Consider the following 25,534-nt stretch of genomic DNA (forward strand, 5'->3'; position numbering starts at 1 on the left):
AAGAGCATTAGTGAGGTCGGGCACTGATGTTGGGTGATTAGGCCTGGCTCGCAGTTGGCATTCTAACTCACCCCAAAGGTGTTCGATGGGGTTGAGGTCAGGGCACTGTGCAGGCCAGTCAAATTCTTCCAGACCAATCTCGACAAACCATTTCTGCGGCGAGCTTTACACCACTCCAGCCGACGCTTGGCATATCATTAGGCTCTCGACGAACAGTTCTTGTGCTGACGTTGCTTCCAGAGGTAGTTTGGAACTCTGTTGTGAGTGTTGCAACCGAGGACAGGTGATTTTTACGCACTCGGTGGTCCCGTTCTGTGAGCTTGTGTGGCCTACCACCTCGCGGCTGAGCCGTTGTTGTTCCTAGATGTTTCCACTTCACAATAACAGCACTTACAATTGACCGGGCAGCTCTAGCAGGGCAGAAATTTGACTTGTTGGAAAGGTGGCATCCTATGATAGTGCCACGTTGAAAGTCACTGAGCTCTTTAGTAAGGCCATTCTACTGTCAATGTTTGTCTATGGAGATTGCATGGCTGTGTGCTCGATTTTATACACCTGTCAGCAACGGGTGTTGCTGAAATAGCCGAATCCACTCATTTCAAGGGGTGTTCACATACTTTTGTATATATAGTGTATGTGTTTCAGTAAGCATTCATAGCAATGGTTATCAACTGTACCGCAGAGATGGAACATAAGTCACAGAAAATAGATGTTGTGGTGGCAGCTGCAGAGAAGTACTTGTAGGTACGATATTTGACTTCAGAAGAGTTACAGGGTGTGTTGATTCGTTGTGTCCCGTCCTCTCAGGTCGTTGGCCTTGGGTAGTCTCAGATTAGTAGTGGAATAAGGTGGTGGGTTTTAATGAGTGTAGGGTTAGTTGGTAGGGTAATAAAAAATATATAACAATGTTCCCGTTTCCCCTTTTTCCATTTTGTATCACAAAGTGTAATGGATTTATACTATAGTCCCGTGTAGCTCAGTTGGTAGAGCATGGCGCTTGCAACGCCAGGGTTGTGGGTTCGATTCCCACGGGGGGCCAGTATGAAAAAAGAAATGTATGCACTCACTAACTGTAAGTCGCTCTTGATAAGAGTGTCTGCTAAATGACTAAAATGTAAAATGTAAACGTAGTCCAGTTGGGGGCGGTAATGCAACATATTGGATGCCAACCGCTGTTAAAATCCACCGAAGAAGAAGAAGACTTGGGACTTGACTCAGACTCCAGTTTTAGTGACTTGACTGCATCTCTTGCTAAGAGATATTAAAGAATAAGTTACATATCTGACAAGATGCTCTTCTCATGTGACAACATTTCCACATAACTTTTGATTGAATTAGCCATTGACATAGAATACTTTCAAATGTTACTTAAGTTAATGGAATTGATTTAATGAATTATATTTGCAAGCCTTTGTTATGCTTTTGACTTGGACTGAAATAGGTGCTGGTACTCATTTTAAGTGCCGGTAATGTTTATATATAGGTGCAGGAACTCTGCAATACTTTTTAGCTAACATTCTATGAGAACCCAAGCAGTAGAACATTTGAGATGCTGATATTCAGTTCCAGTGAGCTCCTGCCCAAGTGAAGCACTGTGTACCAGCCATGTAAGTATTTTGACAATATTTGCATTTCTGCTTGAAATACCATTAAACACAAGGTAGGTCACTTTTAAAGTTCGATAATGGTCTGACAGAATGCACTACTATGCGATAAATCAGATTTAAGGCATTTCAATATCATCCATTTGCATTAAAAGGTACTGTAAGTCCTTTATATAGGATGAGATTGGGCTACTGATGAAATATTGCAAAACCTGTATGTCAAAAATAGGCCTACTTTTTTCAAATGTTCTTCCCCACAACAAATTATTCATTCTAAATATTGAAAGCACCAGGTTTTGTGCGTCTAAGACAAGAAACTTGGGCATGCATTGGCATTTTTCTCAACCATCAGACATTACCCAGAATAGATTCCGACCCTAAGCTTGCTTACAGCTGCACTGGGGTCGGACAGACTTCCTGTTTAGATTAAGACACTGCGGAGCCATGCGCGAGATATGGCTCGGAAAACGTACCGCAATCCAGGGAAGAGAAATGTGTTGTACTCCGAATTGTCCCATTATCGCAACTGTTACACAGAGAAGATTGAACACTTGCTAGTTTTCTATCAGTCGTTCAATCTTCTCGGTGATGTGTAGTTTATTATTCAGAATGTGTAGTATTTCAATCACTGAGATCAAAACATACACTACCAGTCAAAAGTTTGGACACACCTACTCATTCAAGGGATTTTCTTTATTTTTACTATTTTTTATATTGTAGAATAATAGTGAAGACATCAAAACTATGAAATAACACATATGGAATCATGTAGTAACCAAAACAGTGTTAATCAAATCAAAATATATTTAATATTTGAGATTCTTCAAATAGTCACCCTTTGCCTTGATGACAGCTTTTCACACTCTTGGCATTCTCTCAACCAGCTTCACGAGGGAGTCTCCTGGAATACATTTCAATTAACAGGTGTGCCTTGGGGGAGTATACAGAAGATAGCCCAATTCGGTAAAAGTCCAAGTAAATATTATGGCTACAACAGCTAAAATAAGCAGAGAAACGACAGTCCATCTTTATTTTAAGACATGAAGGTCAGTCAAAACGGAATTGGAAATTGGAGATTTTTGATTCCAACCGCCGTGTCTTTGTGAGACGCGATGTGGGTGAACGGATGATCTCCACATGTGTAGTTCCCACCGTAAAGCATGGAGGAGGAGGTGTTATGGTGTGGGGGTGCTTTGCTGGTGACACTGTCTGTGATTTATTTAGAATTCAAGGCACACTTAACCAGCATGGCTGCCACAGCATTCTGCAGCGTTATGCCATCCCATCTGGTTTGGGCTTAGTGGGACTATCATTTGTTTTTCAACAGGACAATGACCCAACACCCCTCCAGGCTGTGTAAGGGCTATTTTACCAAGAAGGAGAGTGATGGAGTGCTGCATCAGATGACCTGGCCTCCACAATCCCTCGACCTCAACCCAATTGAGATGGTTTGGGATGAGTCGGACAGCAGAGTGACGGAAAAGCAGCCAACAAGTGCTCAGCATTTGTGGGAACTCCTTCAAGACTGTTGGAAAAGCATTCCAGGTGAAGCTTGTCGAGAGAATGCCAAGAGTGTGCAAAGCTGTCATCAAGGCAAAGGGTGGCTATTTGAAGATTCTCAAATATAAAATATATTTTGATTTGTTTAACACTTTTTTGGTTACTACATGATTCCATATGTGTTATTTCATAGTTTTGATGTCTTCACTATTATTCTACAATGTAGAAAATAGTACAAATAAAGGAAAACCCTTGAATGAGTAGGGGTGTCCAAACTTTTGACTGGTACTGTATATACAAATATAAAGCTGACAAATGTTGTTGAGGATTGAACGTAGGCAGCTATTCTTTGTTTTGTTATATTCAGTCAACTCTTTACATTTGGGACAAACAGCGACCAAGACACGCAATCTTGAACTACACGAGGCTGGTTTTCTGCATAAATCAAATAAAGCCTGAGTTATTGTGGAATGAATGCTGCTGTCCACATTGATAGTCTCAGCTACCGGTGGTCTTTCCTCATGGCAGAGATCTCCCAACTCCATAACCATTCTTCCGCGGCCCGGTTAGAATCCTTGTGTGCGACAGCACAGTCCAGCCGTTAAGTACCAAGAAGAGCCAAGTCTCTTTGATTCAATTTATCGAGAAATTATGAGAAGGGACGCGTATTGGTCGGTAATGGTTATTTTTTCTTTAACTCGTTCGTTTGCAACATTTGCATCAGATTTTTCTAGTGCCTCAGGCCTCAGTTTGGGGGTTTGTGGTGGTAAGGCGCCCCAACTCGTTGCACAACAAGCTGTTCGAATATACTTCCTCCTCAGACTCTTGGCATCTCCTACTCTCAATATCTGAGGATTCCGACTCCATCCGTAGAGATTTCAAGCTTGTTTGCAATGCAGCATTTTCCAGCTCTTTTAATAATTTGCTGTGTGTTGTGCCTGCGTTGGAGCATGTATGACTAGGTTCATTTCCAGACAACTCAACTTTGTTGTTGAGAACTTTTTTAGCTACTTTATGTGAAGTCACGAAAGTAGTCCATAAAATATGCCTGCTCCCCCAATTTGTATTGTTTAAATCAAATCAAAGTTTATTGGTCGCGTACACAGATTTGCAGATGTTATCGCAGGTGCAGCGAAATGCTTGTGTTTCTAGCTCCAACAGTGCAGTAATACAAAACAATACACACATAATCCAAAAGGTTAAAATAAAGAAATTATGAAATATCAGTACGAGCAATGTCAGAGTCCAGAAATATATAGTGTTCAAAACAGTGTCGAAAACATTAGGAACACTTTCCTAATATTGAGTTGTACCCACTTTCTCCATCAGAACAGCCTCAATTAATCGGGGCATGGACAGGTATCGAAAGTGTTCCACAGGGATGCTGGCCAATGTTGACTCCAATGCTTCCCACAGTTGTGTCAAGTTGGCTGGATGTCCTTTGGGCGGTGGACTTTTTTTGATACACACGGGAAACTGTTGAGTGTGAAAAACCCAGCAACGTTGCAGTTCTTGACACACTCAAACTGGTGCGCCTGGCACCTACTGCCATACCCTGTTCAAGGGCACTTAAATATTTTGTCTTGCCCATTCACCCTCTGAATCACACACATAAACAATCCATGTCTCAATTGTCTCAAGGCTTAAAAATCCTTCTTTAACCTGCCTCCTCCCCTTCATCTACACTGGTTGAAGTGGATTTAACAGGTGATATCAATAAGGGATCATAGCTTTCACCTAGATTCATCTGGTCAGTCTATGTCATGGAAAGAGCAGGTGTTCCTAATGTTTTGTACACTGTGTGTATATATAATAGTGTGTATAGACAGTATGGACAGTATATGAATATAAAAGGTGTGTACAGCAGTAGTTATATAGGATGAGCCATGACTAGAATACAGTATATACATATAAAGTGTGTAAAACAGTATGTAAATATTACTAAAGTGACCAGTGTTCAATGACTATGTACTGTACATAGGGCAGCAGTCTCTAAGGTGCAAGGTAGAGTACCGGGTGGTAGCCGGCTAGTAACAGTGACTAAAGTTCAGGGCAGGGTACTGGGCAGAGGCCGGCTAGTGGTGACTGTTTAACAGTATGATGGCCTGGAGATATAAACTGTTTATCAGTCTCTTGGTCCCAGCTTTGATTCACCTGTACTGTCTCCACCTTCTAGATGGTAGCGGGGTGATAAGGCCATGGTTCGGGTGGCTGAGGTCCATGATGATCTTCTTGGCTTTCCTGTGACACTGGGTGCTGTAGATATCCAGGAGGGCAGGCAGTGTGCCCCAGGTGATGCGTTGGGCTTTCCGCACCACCCTCTGGAGAGCCCTGCGGTTGTGGGCGTTGCAATTGCCGTACCAGGCGTTGATACAGTCCGACAGGATGCTCTCAATGGTGCATCTATAAAAGTTAGCTTAGGGGCTAAGCCGAACCTCTTCAGCCTCCTGAGGTTGAAGAGGCGCTGTTGTGCCGTCTTCACCACACTGTCTGTGTGAAGCGACCACTTCAGTTAATCAGAGATGTGCACGCCGAGGAACTTGAAGCTTTTGCCTTCACTGCGGCCCCGGCGATGTGAATGGGGGTGTGTTCTCTCTGCTGTCTCCTGTATTCCACGATCAGCTCCTTCATTTTGTTGACGTTGCGGGAGAGGTTATTTTCCTGGCACTACTGCGCCAGGGCTCTCACCTCCTCCCTGTAGGCTGTCTTGTCGTTGTTGGTAATCAGGCCTACCACTGTTGTGTCATCAGCAAACTTGATGATTGAGTTGGAGACATGTGTGGCCACGCAGTCATGGGTGAATGAAGTACAGGAGGGGGCTGAGCACGCACCCCTGTGGAGTCCAGGTTGCATAGGGAGGGGTTCAGACCCAGGGCCCTGAGCTTAGTGATGAGCTTGGAGGGCACTATGTTGTCCATTTTCTAAATCTCTGTGTAGTGAGTAGGCTAGTGTTCCTGTTTGAAAATAAATGTTGTTTATGTTTATGAGATTCATTCTAATAATATCAAGCTGGTGGGAAACTGGTGGGAAAAGTCCCTCAGGTTTTAAAATGTCAAAACTAGTCTTAGAAACCATAACAAAACAATACTAAATTGTATTAAAAACTATATATAATATTATATATACAGTATCTCACAAAAGTGAGTACACCCCTCACATTTTTGTAAATATTTGAGTATATATTTTCATGTGACAACACTGAAGAAATGACACTTTGCTACAATGTAAAGTAGTGAGTGTACAGCTTGTACAACAGTGTAAATTTGCTGTCCCCTCAAAATAACTCAACACACAGCCATTAATGTCTAAACCGCTGGCAACAAAAGTGAGTACACCCCTGGGCCCAATTAGTGAGTACAAAATTGGGCCCAATTAGCCATTTTCCCTCCCCGGTGTCATGTGACTCGTTAGTGTTACAAGGTCTCAGGTGTGAATGGGGAGCAGGTGTGTTAAATTTGGTGTCATCGCTCTCACACTCCCTCATACTGGTCACTGGAAGTTCAACATGGCACCTCATGGCAAAGAACTCTCTGAGGATCTGAAAAAAAGAATTGTTGCTCTACATAAAGATGGCCTGGGCTATAAGAAGTTTGCCAAGACCCTGTAACTGAGCTGCAGCACAGTGGCCAAGACCATACAGCGTTTTAACAGGACAAGTTCCACTCAGAACAGGCCTCGCCATGGTTGACCAAAGTAGTTTAGTGCACGTGCTCACCGTCATATCCAGAGGTTGTCTTTGGGAAATAGACGTATGAGTGCTGCCAGCATTGCTGCAGAGGTTGAAGGGGTGGGGAGTCAGCCTGTCAGTGCTCAGACCATACGCCGCACACTGCATCAAATTGGTCTGCATGGCTGTCGTCCCAGAAGGAAGCCTCTTCTAAAGATGATGCACAAGAAAGCCCGCAAACAGTTTGCTGAAGACAAGCAGACTAAGGACATGGATTACTGGAACCATGTCCTGTGGTCTGATGAGACCAAGATAAACTTATTTGGTTCAGATGGTGTCAAGCGTGTGTGGCGTGTGTGGCGGCAACCAGGTGAGGAGTACAAAGACATGTGTGTCTTGCCTACAGTCAAGCATGGTGGTGGGAGTGTCATGGTCTGGGGCTGTATGAGTGCTGCCGGCACTGGGGAGCTACAGTTCATTGAGGGAACCATGAATGCCAACATGTACTGTGACATACTGAAGCAGAGCATGATCCCCTCCCTTCGGAGACTGGGCCGCAGGGCAGTATTCCAACATGATAATGACCCCAAACACACCTCCAAGACGACCACTGCCTTGCTAAAAAAGCTGAGGGTAAAGGTGATGGACTGACCAAGCATGTCTCCAGACCTAAACCCTATTGAGCATCTGTGGGGCATCCTCAAACGGAAGGTGGAGGAGTGCAAGGTCTCTAACATCCACCAGCTCCGTGATGTCGTCATGGAGGAGTGGAAGAGGACTCCAGTGGCAACCTGTGAAGCTCTGGTGAACTCCATGCCCAAGAGGGTTAAGGCAGTGCTGGAAAATGATGGTGGCCACACAAAATATTGACACTTTGGGCCCAATTTGGACATTTTCACTTAGGGGTGTACTCACTTTTGTTGCCGGCGGTTTAGACATTAAGTCGGAGTGAGGGTTTTGGATCAATGCTACTTGGGAAATCCGTTCAACGTCTTGAGGAAAATCTGGAATGTTTTGGAGGAAAGTGTGGAGTCGGTGAGAGTCACAAGAAGTGGTCATATTTTGATTTTTTGTGTGTGTGCCAAGCAGAAGAAACGTGTTTTAAGACTCAAAAATATATCGGAGTGGAATGTTTCCTCTATGGATTTTCGTAGCCGGGCGCCTATCAAGGGGGTTATTTCTGGGGTGGAGCAAGAAATAAAGGCAGAGAATATTACTGAAGACATCAATGGAGTGGTTAGTGAATGTCGACTGACCTGTATGGTGGATGGAGAAAATAAATTAACTTAATCCATGCTACTGTTCTTTGATGAAGAGTCTCTCCCTTCTCATATAAAGTTAGGATTCATGAGCTTTTGTGCACAAGCCCCTTCAGTGTCATTAATGTAAAAGATTTGGTCATGTGTCAAGTGTGTGCAGAAGGGAAGAGTATCGAATGCCAGGTGAAGTGAAATGCTGCAACTGTGGAGGTGAACATGGGCCTGAATTCCTGGAGTGCCCTGTTAGGGTGAAGTAGAATGAGGTGGCAAGGGTAATGAGTGTCCAGCGTGTCTCTTATCTGGAGGCGTGAGAAGATTGGAAGGAACGAGTGGCGGGGAAGAAACAATGGTAGTAGAGCCACCATGACCAGTGAAGGGTTCTCATCAACTCAAATCAAATCAAATCAAATCAAGTCAAACCAAACAGTCTATGACTAGGGTGGCTGGAGTCTTTTACAATTTTGAGGGCCTTCCTCTGACACCGCTTGGTATAGAGGTCCTGGATGGCAGGAAGCTTGGCCCCAGTGATGTACTGGGCCGTACGCACTACCCTCTGTAGTGCCTTGCGGTCGGAGGCCGAGCAGTTGCCATACCAGGCGGTGATGCAACCAGTCAGGATGCTCTCGATGGTGCAGCTGTAGAACTTTTTGAGGATCTGAGGACCCATGCCAAATCTTTTCAGTCTCCTGAGGGGGAATAGGCTTTGTCGTGCCCTCTTCACGACTTTCTTGATGTGTTTGGACCATGATAGTTCGTTGGTGATATGGACACCAAGGAACTTGAAGCTCTCAACCTGTTCCACTACAGCCCCGTCAATGAGAATGGGGGCGTGCTCAGTCCTCTTTTTTTTTTCTGTAGTCCACAATCATCTCTTTTGTCTTGGTCACGTTGAGGGAGAGGTTGTTATCCTGGCACCACACGGCCAGGTCTCTGACCTCCTCCCTATAGGCTGTCTCATCGTTGTCGGTGATCAGACCTAACACTGTTGTGTCGTCAGCAAACTTAATGATGGTGTTGGAGTCATGCCTGGCCATGCAGTCATGGGTGAACAGGGAGTACAGGAGGGGACTGAGCATGCACCCCTGAGGGGCCCCCGTGTTGAGGATCAGCGTGGCAGATGTATTGTTACCTACCCTTACCCGTCAGGAAGTCCAGGATCCAGTTGCAGAGGGAGGTGTTTAGTCCCAGGATCCTTAGCTTAGTGATGAGCTTTGAGGGCACTATGGTGTTGAACTCTGAGCTGTAGTCAATGAATAGCATTCTCACTGAGGGATAGTGAAATGCTACATGTTAAAAAGGTGAACTTTGTAATATTTGTATTATTTATTGCAGTGGTCATAAACTGTACAGCACAAGCGGAGAAGACGTTTAAGAAAACTGGAATCATTGTGAACGTTTTGAGGTATTTTGTGATTTCACAGCTGAGGCCGTGCAATAATTCCTGTCAGTGAATGTACCACCATCACAGGCCTCTAAGCCTTTGTAGCGATGTATTTTGGAGTGGACTGTGACTGAAGAAGTGGGATGGGTTTTCTTAGTTGACGTGTTTGATTTTGTATGATGTCGTTTTCCCCTTTTCAGGCAATGGTTGTTAAGTTTCTTATTCAATACCCCGTCCAGCTGGTGACGGTAATGCACCATTAAAGTTGGATGCCAACTGCCGTTAAACCTCATCAAAGAAGAGATACGTCATCGCTGTGCGTCATTGTCACGAAAGGGGGGCTAGCAGATGCCTTTTCGAGACAACAATAGCCTGTTTTCGCTCAGGTGAGACCCTTTTCTTTTCACAAACACATATATTTTTACATTGGTTAATAGAGTAAATTGCCACGAATTGAGACGCTGTGAAATCTTTAATTGGTTCATATTTGCTAGCTAACTTTAGCTTAGTAGCTAGCTAACTTCTATAGCTAACGTTATCGTTAGCTAGCCAGCGTTATGGAAGTTGGCTAGCTACTGCTGTTTGACAGCCGTTTTTATTTATGGTTAGTTGTAATATGTTGGGTAAATACAGAATACAATATCTAACGTTTGTCGAATGTTTTGTTTAGCTTGTCAACGGTACCATGCTAGAGTTACATGGTTGATATGGAGAGCTTCTAGCTATGTCAGCTAGCCAGTGTGTAACATCATGCCATTGTTATCCAAGATAGCTAGCTGCATTCTTGTTAGTTTGCTAGCTAGCTGGTTAAATGGCCGGCCCGCTCATTAGGCAGGAGTAGAGGGCGTATTTTCTGAGTTAAACTGACCAAGAAGCATCTCCAACAACAACACATAAAACCCCACATAATTATGCCACAAAACAATGACAATTTCTCTCAACCAGTGGCATATTGTCTGTTTAGCTGAGCGCTGATGCCGTCCTCTGATAAGCAGTGGCCACTTTGTCAAAGGCAGGGCGCAAAATATTTTGGTTGTCCATTCCCAGCGCGCCTCTCCAGCGTGCTGATGGAGAGACTCATCTGAAGCGCTCCACCAACGTTCAATCAAAAAAAATATTCCAACTTAAATCATGTAGCAAATATATGGTAAAAAGAGTATGTGGCATTTTCTATAGCCTACAGGCTGGAATGTATGACAATACAATGTAATGAGATGGACACTTTTTACATCATGCAGGTTTCTCTGATCAAATAGCCTAACCTAAATGGCGCTCAATCAAATAAAAAATGAGCTGTTATGTTAACAAACAACATATCCTAAAAACAGGACAGGTAAATGTAAAATGGATAATATGGAAAGGGCAATCACAACTGTTGTCCAGGAGTTTCACCCCATTGTCATGATCAGTGGTTTCAAGTTTTTATCAGTCAATTTGACAAGCTGATCATAGCGAAAAAGAAAATACTTCTGCATTTCCCGCTGTGTAAACACATTGCAAATAGGCTCGTGATAACTCCAACTGGCAAGTGTCTTCAGACTTTTTCAACCTCTCCCTAGCCGAGTCTGTAATACCTACATGTTTCAAGCAGACCACCATAGTCCCTGTACCCAAGAAAGTGAAGGCAACCTGCCTAAATGACTACCGCCCCGTAGCACTCACGTCGGTAGCCATGAAGTGCTTTGAAAGGCTGGTCTGGCTCACATCAACACCGTCATCCCAGAAACTCTAGACCCACTCCAATTCGCATACCGCCCCAACAGATCCACAGATGACGCAATCTCAATCGCACTCCACACGGCCCTTTCCTACCTGGACAAAAGGAACACCTATGTGAGAATGCTGTACATTGACTACAGCTCAGTGTTCCAACCCCATAGTGCCCACAAAGCTCATCACTAAGCTAAGGACCCTGGGACATCACTAAGCTAAGGACCCTGGGACATCACTAAGCTAAGGACCCTGGAACTAAACACCTCCCTCTGCAACTGGATCCTGGACTTCCTGACGGGCCGCCCCCAGGTGGTAAGGGTAGGCAACAACACATATGCCATGCTGATCCTCACCACGGGGGCCCCTCAGTGGTGCGTGCTTAGTCCCCTCCTGTACTCCCTGTTCACCCACGACTGCATGGCCTAGCACGACTCCAACACCATCATTAAGTTTGCTGAGGACACAACAGTGGTAGGCCTGATCACGACAACGATGAGACAGCCTATAGGGAGGAGGTCAGAGACCTGGCAGTGTGGTGCTAGGACAACAACCTCTCCCTCAACGTGAGCAAGACAAATGAGCTGAACGTGGACTACAGGAAAAGGATGGCCGAACACGCCCCCATTCACATCGACGGGGCTGTAGTGGAGCGGGTCGAGAGTTTCAAGTTCCTTGGTGTCCACATCACCAACAAACTATCATGGTCCAAACACACCAAGACAGGCGAAGAGGGCACGACAACACCTTTTCCCCCTCAGGAGACTGAAAAGATTTGACATGGGTCCCCAGATCCTCAAAGTTATACAGCTGCACCATCGAGAGCATCCTGACCGGTTGCATCACCGCCTGGTATGGCAACTGCTCGGCATCCGACTGTAAGGCGCTACAGAGGGTAGTGCATACGGCCCAGTACATCACTGGCGCCAAGCTTCCTACCATCCAGGACCTATATACTAGGCTGTGTCAGAGGAAGGAACAAAAAATGGTCACCGACTCCAGTCACCCAAGTCATAGACTGTTCTCTCTACTACTGCACGGCAAGCGGTACCGGAGCGCCAAGTCTAGGTCCAAAAGGCTCCTTAACAGCTTCTACCCCCAAGCCATAAGACTGCTGAATAATTAATCAAATGGCCACCCGGACTATTTACATTGAACCCCCACCCCCCTTTGTTTTTACACTGCTGCTACTCACTGTTTATCTATGCACTGTTTATCACTTTACCCCTACCTACATGTACAAATTACCTCGACTAACCTGTACCCCCCCGCACATTGACTCGGTACCGGTACCCCCTGTATATAGCCTCGGTATTGTTATTTTATTGTTATTTTTTATTTAGTAAATATTTTCTTAACTCAATTTCTTGAACTGCATTGTTGGTTAAGGTCTTGCGAGTAAACATTTCACGGTAAGGTCTACAACTGTTGTATTCTGCGCATGTGACAAATAAAATTTGATTTGATAAAGTTGGGTAGCTGATATTCAGAGCTTAAATAGCCAAATTGATTAGTCCCAGGAATCAGGACTATTAAAGCCAATGCAATGGCCTGTTTTACAAACGGGGGTCTACCACATGGATGGGCATTAATACAATTCCATTGCGGGCGACATGGTAGGCTACACCCTATGTCTTTTTTTGGTCCTGTCCGGACATAGTTTTTTTTGTTTTACATTTAAGTCATTTAGCAGACGCTCTTATCCAGAGCGACTTACAGTTAGTGAGTACATACATCATTTTTTTTATACTGGCCCCCCGTGGGAATCGAACCCACAACCCTGGCATTGCAAACGCCATGCTCTACCAATTGAGCTACATCCCTGCCGGTCATTCCCTCCCCTACCCTGGACGACGCTGAGCCAATTGTGCGCCGCCCCGACAGAGCCTGGATTCGAACCAGGATCTCTAGGGGCACAGCTAGCACTGCGATGCAGTGCCTTAGACCACTGCGCCACTCGGGAGTTTTACAAACGGTAGGCTTACCACAGATGGGCATTCATAAAATTCAATTTCAGGTAACACTGTAGGCTACACCTCAGTAAGCGCAGACCGACGCTGATGCCTTTTGTACGTATTTTTTTGGTGCAGTTCTGGACCTGCCTTGATCTCCACATCTACGGCCATAGATTTTTGGTCCAATCCAGACGTCTATGTTTGGTTCAGATTTTGTTCGGTCTGGACCAGCCTCAATTTGGCCCAAACATAGACGTCTATAAATTACTTATTTTCAACTTTCATTCAGAACAAAAATAATTGCTTGATTTCAACATCCGGAAAATACATATTTTCAACGTCTGTAAAATACGTATTTTCAACATCAGGAAAATAAGTATTTTCAGCTTTCATTCAGAACCGAAAATGAACCTGATTTCAACGTCCGGAAAATACGTATTTTTCAACTTCCTGGAAAATATGTATTTTAAACATACAGAAAATACCTTTTCACTTTTCATTACATTTACATTTTAGTCATTTAGCAGACGCTCTTATCCAGAGTGACTTAAGGAGGGTTAAGTGCCTTGCTCAAGGGCACATCGACAGATTTGTTTTACCTATTCGGCTCGGGGATTAGAACCAGCGACCTTTCGGTTACTGGCACAACGCTCCTAACCACTGTATATCTTTTGTATTTCCGGTATTTATTTTCAATACTGATGCAGTTCCCAGTGACAAACCCTTGCACAATATAGAAGAGCCTAACCGAACTACAAATAGTTCCAGCTGATTGCGAGGAAACGTGCTTAGGTTGACTACTTTCGGCAATTGTTTAGTTTATATATTGTGCATCACGTGCAATGCATCATATCTCCACCACCCACTTACTGCCAAAAGGACCAACAGCATGTACAACCGTTAGTGTAAATATAATTTTATTCCACATTCTGCCTTGTAGAGACTATTGCATCTTTTTTACAGCGACTTCTTTCAGACTGATATTCATGGAGTAACCATGGTAACAGTCTGTTTAGGCAGCTAGCTAGCTATTTAATTTGCCAATGTTATTTTTGGGCCATGGCTCAATTCGTGGGTGAGTAAGCTTGCCACCTAGTTTGGTTTATGATAGAATGGCTATATGTATAGCAAGGTTGTTCGTCGAAAACATAATGTCAAAATAATACTTTAATTCTGTCAGCTGAGGAATAGGCCTAGTCTTAGGGATGCCGAAGAAGTTCCAGGGTGAGAACTCCAAGGCGGTCACTGCCAAGGCCCGCAAAGCAGAGGCCAAAGCAGTGGAAGACGCCCGCAAGAAGAAGGAGCTGGAGGATGCACTATGGCAGGAGAATGACAAACATGTCCTGAAGAAAGAACAGAGGAAGGTGAGACCTTTCGCACTCTGTTTCCTATTCTCACACAGGGTCAAATAGACTGCAGCAGTATTACATTGGGCTATATCACGATCCAGTATCTTGCTATGTATGTACAGACACCAGACTCTAGAATCTACAAATTAATTCCCTGATATGTTGAAGTGGGTCTGATCATTTAGACTGACTTTAAATGTCCCCTCTCTGAACCTGCAGGATGACAAGGAGAAGAAGCGCCTTGAGGCCCTGGAGAGAAAGAAGGAGAACCAGCGGCTCTTAGATGAGGAGGCTGCAAAGATTAAGGGCAAGGCCAAGGAGGCGGCTGCTGCTGCTGTGGTGGCGGGCAAAGTGACCCGGGCCCAGATTGAGGAGACGCTGCGTGTCGAGCAGCAACTCCAACAGCAGGAGCAACCCAAAGAGAAAGGCAATGACCTCACCAATATACCTTCAATCATTAACCAGGCTCTCTTTCCTCTCCGGGTTCTGTTGTATTCTTATGGTCTCCCTCTCCTATGTTTGTGTCCACAGAGAAGAGTCACCTGGAGACGCCCCTGGAGGAGAATGTGAATCGCATCATCCCCGAGGAAGGTGCTGTGGATGCTAGAACCGTAGAGGATGCCATTGCCGTGCTCAGGTACAGAATACTGAATAGGCATAACCTCTCAATGTTGCTTTTGTAGGGGGTAACAATGTTGAGATTACAGGAGAGAACTAGGGGAGCCTTTCCATTGGTGTACCATACCGTTATCAACAAAGTGGGTTTGTTGTGACCTACAATATACACATACAGTGCCTTCAGAAAGTATTCACAATCCTATACTTTTTTCACATATTGTTGTTACAGACTGAATTTAAAATGTATTAAATTGAGATTTTGTGTCACTGATCTACACACAATACCGCATAATGTCAAAGTGGAATTGTGTTTTTAGAAATGTTTAGAAATTATTTTAAAAAATGTTGTAAGGTCCCTCAGTCGAGCAGTGAATTTCAAGCACAGATTCAACCACAAAGACCAGGGAGGTTTTCCAATGGTTCGCAAAAAAGGGCACCTATTGGTAGATGGGTAAAAATTAAATGCCGACATTGAATATCCCTTTGAGCATGGTGCAGTTATTAATTACACTTTGGATGGTGTATCAATACACCCCGTCACTACAAAGATACAGGCACCGTTCCTAACTCGGTTGCCGGAGAGGAAGGAAACCGCTCAGGGATTTCACCGAGGCCAATGGTGATTTTAAAACAGTTAGTTTAATGGCTGTGATAGGAGATAACTGAGGATGAATCAACAACATTGTAGTTACTCCACAATTCAAACCTAAATGACAGAGTGAAAAGAAGGAAGCCTGTTCAGAATACAAAATATTCTAAAACATGTACTAAAGTAATACTGCAAAAAATGTGGCAAAGAAATGCACTTTTTGTCCTGAAAATAAAGTGTTATGTTTGGGGCAAATCCATATTTTGGTGGTGGCTGCATCATATTATGGGTATACTTGTCATCGGCAAGGACTATGGAGTTTTTCAGGATAACAAATAAATGCAATAGAGCTAAGCACAGGCAAAATCCTAGAGGAAAATCTGGTGGTCTGCTTTCCTGGGAGACAAATTCACCTTTTCAGCAGGACAATAACCTAAAACACAAGGCCAAATATACACTGCAGTTGCTTACCAAGACAACATTGAATGTTCCTAAGTGGCCTAGTAACAGTTTTGACTTAAATTGGCTTGGAAATCTATGGCAAGACTTGAAAATGGCTGTCTAGCAATGATCAACAACCAACTTGACAGAGCTTGAATAATTTTTTTAAGAATATGAATAAATGTTTTACAATCCAGCTGTGCAAAGCTCTTAGCCAGAAAAACTCACAGCTGTAATCGCTGCCAAAGGTGATTCTAACATGTATTGACTTAGGGGGTTGAATACTTATCTAATTGTGATATATACTGTGTGCACAATTATTAGGCAAGTCAGTATTTTGACCATATCATCATTATTATGCATATTTCCCAACTCCAAGCTGTATAAACTGGAATGCTTATTGGATTTAAGCATATCAGGTGATGTGTATTTGTGTAATGAGGGAGGGTGTGGCCTAAGGAGATCAACACCCTATATCAAGGTGTGTATAATTATTAGGCAGCTTCTTTCCCTCAGACAAAATGGGCCAGAAAAGAGATTTAACTGACTCTGAAAAGTCAAAAATTGTAAAAAGTATTTGAGGGATGCAGCACTCTTTAAATTGCTAAGATATTGGGGCGTGATCACAGAACCATCAAATGTTTTGTTGCAAATAGTCAACAGGGTCGCAAGAACCATGTTGAGAAAAAAAGACACAAATTAACTCTAAAGATTTTAGAAGAATCAAACGTGAAGCTACGAGGAACCCATTATCCTCCAGTGCTGTCATATTCCAGAACTGCAACCTACCTGGAGTGCCCAGAAGTACAAGGTGTTCAGTGCTCAGAGACATGGCCAAGGTAAGGAAGGCTGAAACCCGACCACCACTGAACAAGACACATAAGTTGAAACGTCAAGACTGGGCCAAGAAATATCTGAAGACAGATTTTACAAAGGTTTTATGGACTGATGAGATGAGAGTGACTCTTGACGGACCAGATGGATGGGCCCGTGGCTGGATCAGTAACGGGCACGGAGCTCCACTTCAACTCAGACGCCAGCAAGGTGGAGGTGGGGTACTGGTATGGGCTGGTATTATTAAAGATGAGCTAGTTGAACCTTTTCGGGTTGAAGATGGACTCAAACTCAACTCCCAAACCTACTGCAAGTTTTTAGAAGACACTTTCTTCAAGCAGTGGTACAGGAAAAAGTCTGCATCTTTCAAGAAGACCATGATTTTTATGCAGGACAATGCTCCATTGCATGCATCAAAGTACTCCACTGCGTGGCTAGCCAGTAAAGGCCTTAAAGATGAAAGAATAATGACATGGCCCCCTTCCTCACCTGACCTAAACCCTATTGAGAACTTGTGGTCCCTTCTTAAACGGTCGATTTACGGTGAAGGAAAAAATTACACCTCTCTGACCCGTGTCTGGGAGGCTGTGGTTGCTGCTGCACAAAACGTTGATCGTCAACAGATCAAGAAACTGACAGACTCCATGGATGGAAGGCTCTCAGAATTGTCAAAGACTCCAGCCACCCTAGTCATAGACTGTTCTCTCTGCTACCGCACGGCAAGCGGTACCGGAGTGCCAAGTCTAGGTCCAAAAGACTTCTCAACAGCTTCTACCCCCAAGCCATAAGACTCCTGAACAGCTAATCATGGCTACCCGGACTATTTGCACTGCCCCCCCCACCCCATCTTTTTACGCTGCTGCTACTCTGTTAATTATTTATGCATAGTCACTTTAACTCTACCCACATGTACATATTACCTCAACTAGCCGGTGCCCCCGCACATTGACTCTGCACTGGTACCCCCTGTATATATAGCCTCCCTACTGTTATTTTATTTTACTTCTGCTCTTTTTTTCTCAACACTTTGTTGTTTTTATTTTACTTTTTTATAAAAAATAAATGCACTGTTGATTAAGGGCTGTAAGTAAGCATTTCACTGTAATGTCTGCACCTGTTGTATTCGGCGCATGTGGCCAATAAAATTTGATTTGATATGACTGTTATTGAAAAGAAGGGTGGCTATATTGGTCACAAATGTTTATTTTAAAATGTTGAGTTTGTTTATTATTCTCACTTTAACAGATGAAAATAAACAAGTGAGATGGGGAACTTTTCGTTTCTCATTTAGTTGCATAATAATTCTGCACACTAATAGTTGCATAATAATTCTGCACACATAGATATTCTCCAAAGAAAGCCAAAACCTCACTTTTACTTTATTAAATATTCAGGTTTGAGGTTTATTAACATTTTGGATTGATCCGAGAGCACTGTAGTTGTTCAATAATAAAATTAATCCTCAAACATACAACTTGCCTAATAATTGTGCACACAGTGTATTAGTGTTTTATTTTCCATAAATTAGGAGAAGAAGAAACAGGTTAGATTTTTCTTCCACTTTGACATTTAGAGTATTTTGTGTGGATTGTTAATACATACAACAACAAAAAAAAATTGAATCCATTTTAATCCCATTTTGAAACACAACCAAATGTGGAAAAAGTCAAGGGGTGTGAATACTTTCTGAAGGCACTGTATAACATCAGTTACTTTTCATACTCCAGGCTATATAAAAGAAGACAAAGCAGGCATGGCAGGTATCATAACAAGTATGAGGTTCCATAGGGTAGCTAAAGTGAGAGAGGTCAAGATGGCAAAGTTTCAACCCTCTCCTCTTGTTTGTTCTTTCCCAGCACGGCTGAAGAGCTCGACCGCCACCCCGAGCGCAGGGTGAAGGCAGCGTTCGCTGCGTACGAGGAGCTGAACATGCCCCTCCTTAAAAAAGAGAACCCCAACATGCGGCTGTCGCAGCTCAAGCAACAGCTGAAAAAGGAATGGATGAAGTCGCCAGAGAACCCCCTGAACCAGCGCTTTGCCAACTACAACACAAAGTGAACCAACTCCAGCAGCAGCTAATACAAAACTGTCTACTTATGCACATTGGACCTTACAATGGAAGATGCCCCAACCTATAATTATTCCCTCATTATGAATGTGTTGCTGGAAAAGCTGCACTCATTCCCTAGGAAGGACCTCCGATGCAAGGAATCACCTTAGGACTTCTGCTTGTTCATTCAGATTTGACAAGGAAAAGCCCCCCCCCCCCAAACCAATGTTCCTGCTGATTTTATTTTACTGTGCATGCCCACTTATGAAGCATCTCAGCAGTTTATGGATTTTATTCCCACTATCAGTTTTTGGCACTTATGTTGAAAAGGGATTAAAGTAATTTATTTCAGTTCACAATACACTAACATATCCAATTGTTTCTGAGAATGAGACTACAGGTATGTGGTCTGCACTCTTGCCTATCGTAATCGCCTCCATTAACCTCTAATAATGATGATGATGATGATGAACCACATAAGAAAATATCATGACCAGAGCCAGTTGTGGACTTGTTGTAAGAACACTGGCTTGTTATAAACTCTGCCATTTTGAGCACCATTGGAAAGGACAACCCCTTTCCCTATGATAATGTGTCTTGTGGCACCTGTTCCCCATCCTAACAGGGCCTTATTAGGTGTACCTACTCAATACATCAATACTGTTGTTGCTAATCCTGGGATCATGCAATATTAGGTCTGAATCCTGCATCTGCTTTCAGGTTACATTTATACATTGAATTGTATGGAGATTGTTATTGCTTTTTTATAAGTTAAATTTGAAAAGACTACAAAAAGTTATTTAAAATCTCAAATTCATGTAAATCTAAATACCCCCCCAAAAATTAAATGCAGGTTTACGTTACCCTTTTCTCACCTGTTTTCGAGAGATTTGTGTATGGAGTTTCTATGTAGAAAGGCCATCTCATTTATGGAAAGCATACAGCTCACCACATCTCGTCAATTGTGTTTTAGGAGCTGCAGGTAAGAAGTGTCTCTTAATACCCACCACTTCTGTATCAACAGCACAATCATTTAGCACAAATGAGTTTTTAAAATTCATTGCATTTTGATCTACACTCATTTCACCACTTACATAGACTTTCAGCCGTGTGCATGCCTTACATTAGTGGTTGTTTTCAGCCAGGTTTCCATCTGAAGAGGATACTGAAGGTTTTTAGCCGTGCTCTGATTCTCTGTCCTTCACCCCCAAGTGCAGACAGGCATTTACAGCACTGCTGGAGCTAGAAATAAGTAATCTGTGTACGCGACTAAACTTTGATTTGAAGTGCACACTTGTTCACTCCCTTTCATAGATTTAAAATTAATAGACTAGTGTAAGGAATACTTGCACCAATCCAGTGCTTTTACATCCATGGTGGAGTCAACAAGTGCACACTTACAGTAAAAAGGAAGGGAATTGGAATTCATCCATGTGACTCTTCATCTTTGGTTCCCAGTGGCTCCTGAATTTGACTCATGCTCTGACACTGGATGACACTCAGCAGACTACACTCACATCCTCTTCCATTTAATTAATTAATTGCTGATCTATAAGATATCTTATCAATTGTATATTTATAAGGTGGAATCGTCTGTTGGCATTTATACAAGAAAACAGTATTGTGTAGCCATGCATTTTACTCTGCTACAATACTGTTATAGATGCCAATACCATACAGGTGTAAGAAAATACTGTTACTGTGGAATATATATATTTATATAAACTCAGCAAATGGCAGAACACTGACATTCCTGTCTTGCAGGAAATCACGCACAGAATGAGCAGTATGGCTGGTGGCATTGTCATGCTGGAGGGTCATGTCAGGATGAGCCTGCAGGAAGGGTACCACATGAGGGAGGAGGATGTCTTCCCTGTAACGCACGGTGTTGAGATTGGCTGCAATGACAACAAGCTCAGTCCGATGATGCTGTGACACACCGGCCCAGACCATGACGGACCCTCCACCTCCAAATCGATCCCGCTGCAGAGTACAGGCCTCGGTGTAACGCTCATTCCTTCGATGTTAAACGCGAAACCGACCATCACCCCTGGTGAGACAAAATCGCGACTCGTTAGTGAAGAGTACTTTTTGCCAGTCCTGTCTGGTCCAGCGACGGTGGGTTTGTGCCCATAGGCGACGTTGTTGCCGGTGATGTCTAGTGAGGACCTACCTTACAACAGGCCTACAAGCCCTCAGTCCAGCCTCTCTCAGCCTATTGCGGACAGTCTGAGCACTGATGGAGGGATTGTGCGTTCCTGGTGTAATTCGAGCAGTTGTTGTTGCCATCCTATACCTGTCCCGCAGGTGTGATGTTCGGCTGTACCGATCCTGTGCAGGTGTTATTACACGTGGTCTGCCACTGCGAGGATGATCAGCTGTCCGTCCTGTCTCCCTGTAGCGCTGTCTTAGGTGTCTCACAGTACGGACATTTTAATTTATTGCCCTGGCCACATCTGCAGTCCTCATGCCTCCTTGCAGCATGCCTAAGGCACGTTCACGCAGATGAGCAGGGACCCTGGGCATCTTTCTTTTGGTGTTTTTCAGAGTCAGTAGAAAGGCCTCTTTAGAGTCCTAAGTTTTCATAACTGTGACCTTAATTGCCTACCGTCTGTAAGCTGTTAGTGTCTTAACAACCATTCCACAGGTGCATGTTCATTAATTGTTTATGGTTAATTGAACAAGCATGGGAAACAGTGTTTAAACCCTTTACAAGTTATTTAGATTTTTACTAATCTTTGAAAGACAGGGTCCTGAAAAAGGGACGTTTATTTTTTTGCTGAGTTTATATACAGTACCAGTCAAAAGTTGACACAGCTACTAATTCAGTTGTGTTGTGACAAGGTAGGGGTGGTATACAGAAGATAGCCCTATTTGGTAAAATACCAAGTCCATATTATGGCAAGAACAGCTCAAATAAGCAAAGAGAAACTACAGTCCATCATTACTTTAAGACATGAAGGTCAGTCAATACGGAACATTTCAAGAAATTTGAAAGTTTCTTCAAGTGAAGTCGCAGAAACCATCAAGCGCTATGGTGAAACTGGCTCTCATGAGGATCGCCACAGGAAAGGAAGACCCAGAGTTACCTCTGCTGCAGAGGATAAGTTCATTAGAGTTACCAGCCTCAGAAATTGCAGCCCAAATAAATGCTTCAGAGCTCAAGTAACAGACACATCTCAACATCAACTGTTCAGAGGAGACTGTGTGAATCAGGCCTTCATGGTCGAATTGCTGCAAAGAAACCACTACTAAAGGACACCAATAATAAGAGACTTGCTTGGGCCAAGAAACACGAGCAATGGACATCAGACCGATGGAAATCTGTCCTTTGGTCTGATGAGTCCAGATTTCTGGTTTCAACCACCATGTCTTTGTGAGACGCAAAGTAGGTGTATGGATGATCTCCGCATGTGTGGTTCCCACCGTGAAGCATGGAGGAGGAGGTGTGGGGGTGCTTTGCAGGTGACACTGTCAGTGATTTATTTAGAATTCAAGGCACACTTAACCAGCAAGGCTATTACAGCATTCTGCAGCGATACACCATCCCATCTGGTTTGCGCTTACTGGGACTATCATTTGTTTTTCAACAGCACAATGACCCAACACACCTCCAGGCTGTGTAAGGGCTACTTGACCAAGAAGGAGAGTGATGGAGTGCTGCATCAGATGACCTGGCCTCCACAATCACCCGACCTCAACCCAATTGAGATGGTTTGGGATGAGTTGACTGTTAATTTAAATGCATTCCAGGTGACTACCTCATGAAGCTGGATGAGAGAATGCCAAGAGTGTGCTTAGCTATCAAGGCAAAGGGTGGCTACTTTGAAGAATCTACAGTGAGCACCATAATTCATTGGACAGTGACCATTTATTTTGAAATTTTGGTTCTGTACTCTAGCACTTTGAGCTTGAAAGGATACAATGACAATGAGGGTGAAGTGCAGACTGTCAGCTTTAATTTGAGGGTATTTTCATACATTTCGGATTAACCGTTAAGAAATTATATAAGTTTTTGTACATGGTCCCCCCCATTGGACAGTTTAACATAATGTAGAATAAAGTAATCATTGTTCATATTTGGTCGCATATCCTTTGCATGCAATGACTGCTTGAAGTCTGCGATGCATCGACATCACCAGACGCTGGGTATCTTCCCTGGTGATGCTCTGCCAGGCCTGTACTGCAGCCATCTTCAGTTCCTGCTTGTTTCGGGGACTTATTGCCTTCAGTCTCTTCTTCAGCATGTAAAATGCATGTTCAATTGGATTCAGATCCGGTGATTGACTCGGCCAGTCAAGGATTTTCCACTTTTTGGCCATCAAAAACTCCTTTGTTGCTCTAGCAGTATGTTTAGGGTCATTGTCTTGTTGCATGATGAAGTGCCGTCCAATGAGTTTGGAGGCATTTGGTTTTATCTGAGCAGATAAAATATTTCTGTAGACTTCAGAATTCATTGTTCTACTTCTGTCTGCAGTCACATCATCGATGAAGACAAGTGAGCCTGTTCCACTGGCAGCCATACAGGCCCAAGCCATAACACCCCCTCCACCATGTTTCACGGATGAGGTGGTATGCTTTGGATCATGGGCATTTCTTTTTTTTCTCCACACTTTCCTCTTTCCATCACTCTGGTACATGTTAATCTTTGTCTCATCTGTCCACAATACTTTTTTCCAAAACTCTTGGGGCTCTTTTTAGGTGCTTTTTAACTGTAATCTCGCCTTTCTGTTCTTCAGGCTTATCAGTGGTTTGCATCTTGTAGTGTACCCTCTGTAGTCCTGCTGGTGTAGTCTTCTACGTATGGTAGACTTTAACACATCTACACCTGCATCCAGGAGAGTGTTTTTGATCTGTTGGGCTGTTGTCAGGGGGGTTTTCTTCACCATAGAGTGTATTCTCCAGTCATCCACTACAGTGGTCTTCCTCGGTCTACCGGGTCTTTTGACATAATTGAGTTCACCGGTTGTTTTTTTCTTGTTAATGATGAACCAAACTGTTGACTTGGGCATGGCCAGGGTTTTTGCAATGTTCCTGATTGATTGATTTTCATTTCTGAGCCTTATGACGGCCAGCTTCATTTGCATCAACACTGCTGTCTTCCTCATGTACAAAATGTACAATGTACAAAAGGTGCTGTCATTTCTAAACGGTTCATCCGATATGTATGAAAATACCCACAAATTAAAGCTGACAGTCTGCACTTCACCCTCATTGTCATTGTATCCTTTCAAACTCAAAGTGCTAGAGTACAGAACCAAAATAACAAAAACATGGGTGACATGTCTGGTGACTTGTGTACAGGAATTGTGTACAGATCCTTGCGACATGGAGCCGTGCATTATCATGCTGAAACATGAGGTGATGGCGGCGGATGAATGGCACGAAATCTGTGCATTCAAATTGCCATTGATAAAATGCAATGGTGTTCGTTGTCCGTAGCTTATGCCTGCCCATACCATAACCACACCGCCACCATGGGGCACTCTGTTCACAACATTGACATCATCAAACCGCTTGCCCACACAACGCCATACAAGTGGTCTGCGGTTGTGAGGCCGGTTGGACGTACTGCCAAATTCTCAACGTTGGTGGCGGCTTATGGTAGAGAAATGACCATTCAATTCTCTGACAACAGCTCTGGTGGACATTCCTACAGTCAGCATGCCAATTGCACACTCCCTCAACTTGAGACCTCTGTGGCATTGTGTTGTGTGACAAAAGTGCACATTTTAGAGTGGCGTTGCCACACCTGTCAAGTAGATGGATTATCTTGGCAAAGGAGAAATGCTCACTAACAGGGATGTAAACAAATTTGTGAACAACATTTGAGAGAAATAAGCTTTTTGTGCTTATGGAAATGTAATTTTTTATTTCAGCTCATGAAACATGGGATCAACACTTTACATGTTGCATTTATATTTTTGTTCAGTGTATATATAATTGTTCATTCAAATGTCATAACTCCATGTTTTTGAACATTCAGAGTCGCTCTTGGTTGGTGAGAGACAATCCCTGGTATCCAACGTGATAAAGCCCTCAACTATAGTAAATCACTACATCAAGCGTAATATAAAACTTTTATTAAGCCTATAGGTTTAATTATGTATACATAAGTAAATGGCCTAATGACCACATTAAGCACTGTGTATGTTGTCAAATGCATTATCAAATCCAATGTTTTATGATTACTTGCTATGGCAAAAGCCTGTGTCACTTTTAGACATTAGGCTGATGCAAGTGCTATCATTTATGACAACTGTATATACGATAGACACATAAGGAAGTAATAGCTGTATATAGGCTACTCTTCTCTAAAACGATGCCAGGTAGGGAGTGCTGGGTATGGGAACCTTTTCCCAAGTGGCCAAACCACACCATAAATGAGGAAGTTGGTTTGGAGCAGAAAGCTTGGATTGCTATTACAAACCTAAAGACTTCCCCTGTTTATGATTCAAGAATGAATGACAACCTGTGTGTCAGGAGGATATATAATATACATTGATCGGGTGGTCTCATTCATGTGCAGATTAAAGACACTTTGGCCCCTTCTCAATTTGTCTCTACGATTCCTTGC

At 43.3% G+C, this 25,534-nt stretch overlaps 1 protein-coding gene across 1 annotated transcript; it reads left to right on the top strand.

Annotated features, from left to right (window-relative positions):
• The first annotated feature begins 9,692 nt into the window (after nt 1-9,692).
• LOC121533637 (coiled-coil domain-containing protein 124) lies at nt 9,693-19,820 on the top strand. Its single transcript, XM_041839760.1, has 5 exons — nt 9,693-9,797; nt 14,257-14,440; nt 14,645-14,852; nt 14,957-15,062; nt 18,764-19,820. Exons 2-5 carry the CDS (start codon nt 14,282-14,284, stop codon nt 18,963-18,965), a joined length of 675 nt encoding a protein of 224 aa, XP_041695694.1. The 5' UTR covers nt 9,693-9,797; nt 14,257-14,281; the 3' UTR covers nt 18,966-19,820.
• The last annotated feature ends 5,714 nt before the right edge of the window (nt 19,821-25,534 follow it).

Source organism: Coregonus clupeaformis, chromosome 20, assembly GCF_020615455.1.
Source record: "Coregonus clupeaformis isolate EN_2021a chromosome 20, ASM2061545v1, whole genome shotgun sequence".
In the NCBI taxonomy this organism is placed as follows: domain Eukaryota; kingdom Metazoa; phylum Chordata; class Actinopteri; order Salmoniformes; family Salmonidae; genus Coregonus; species Coregonus clupeaformis.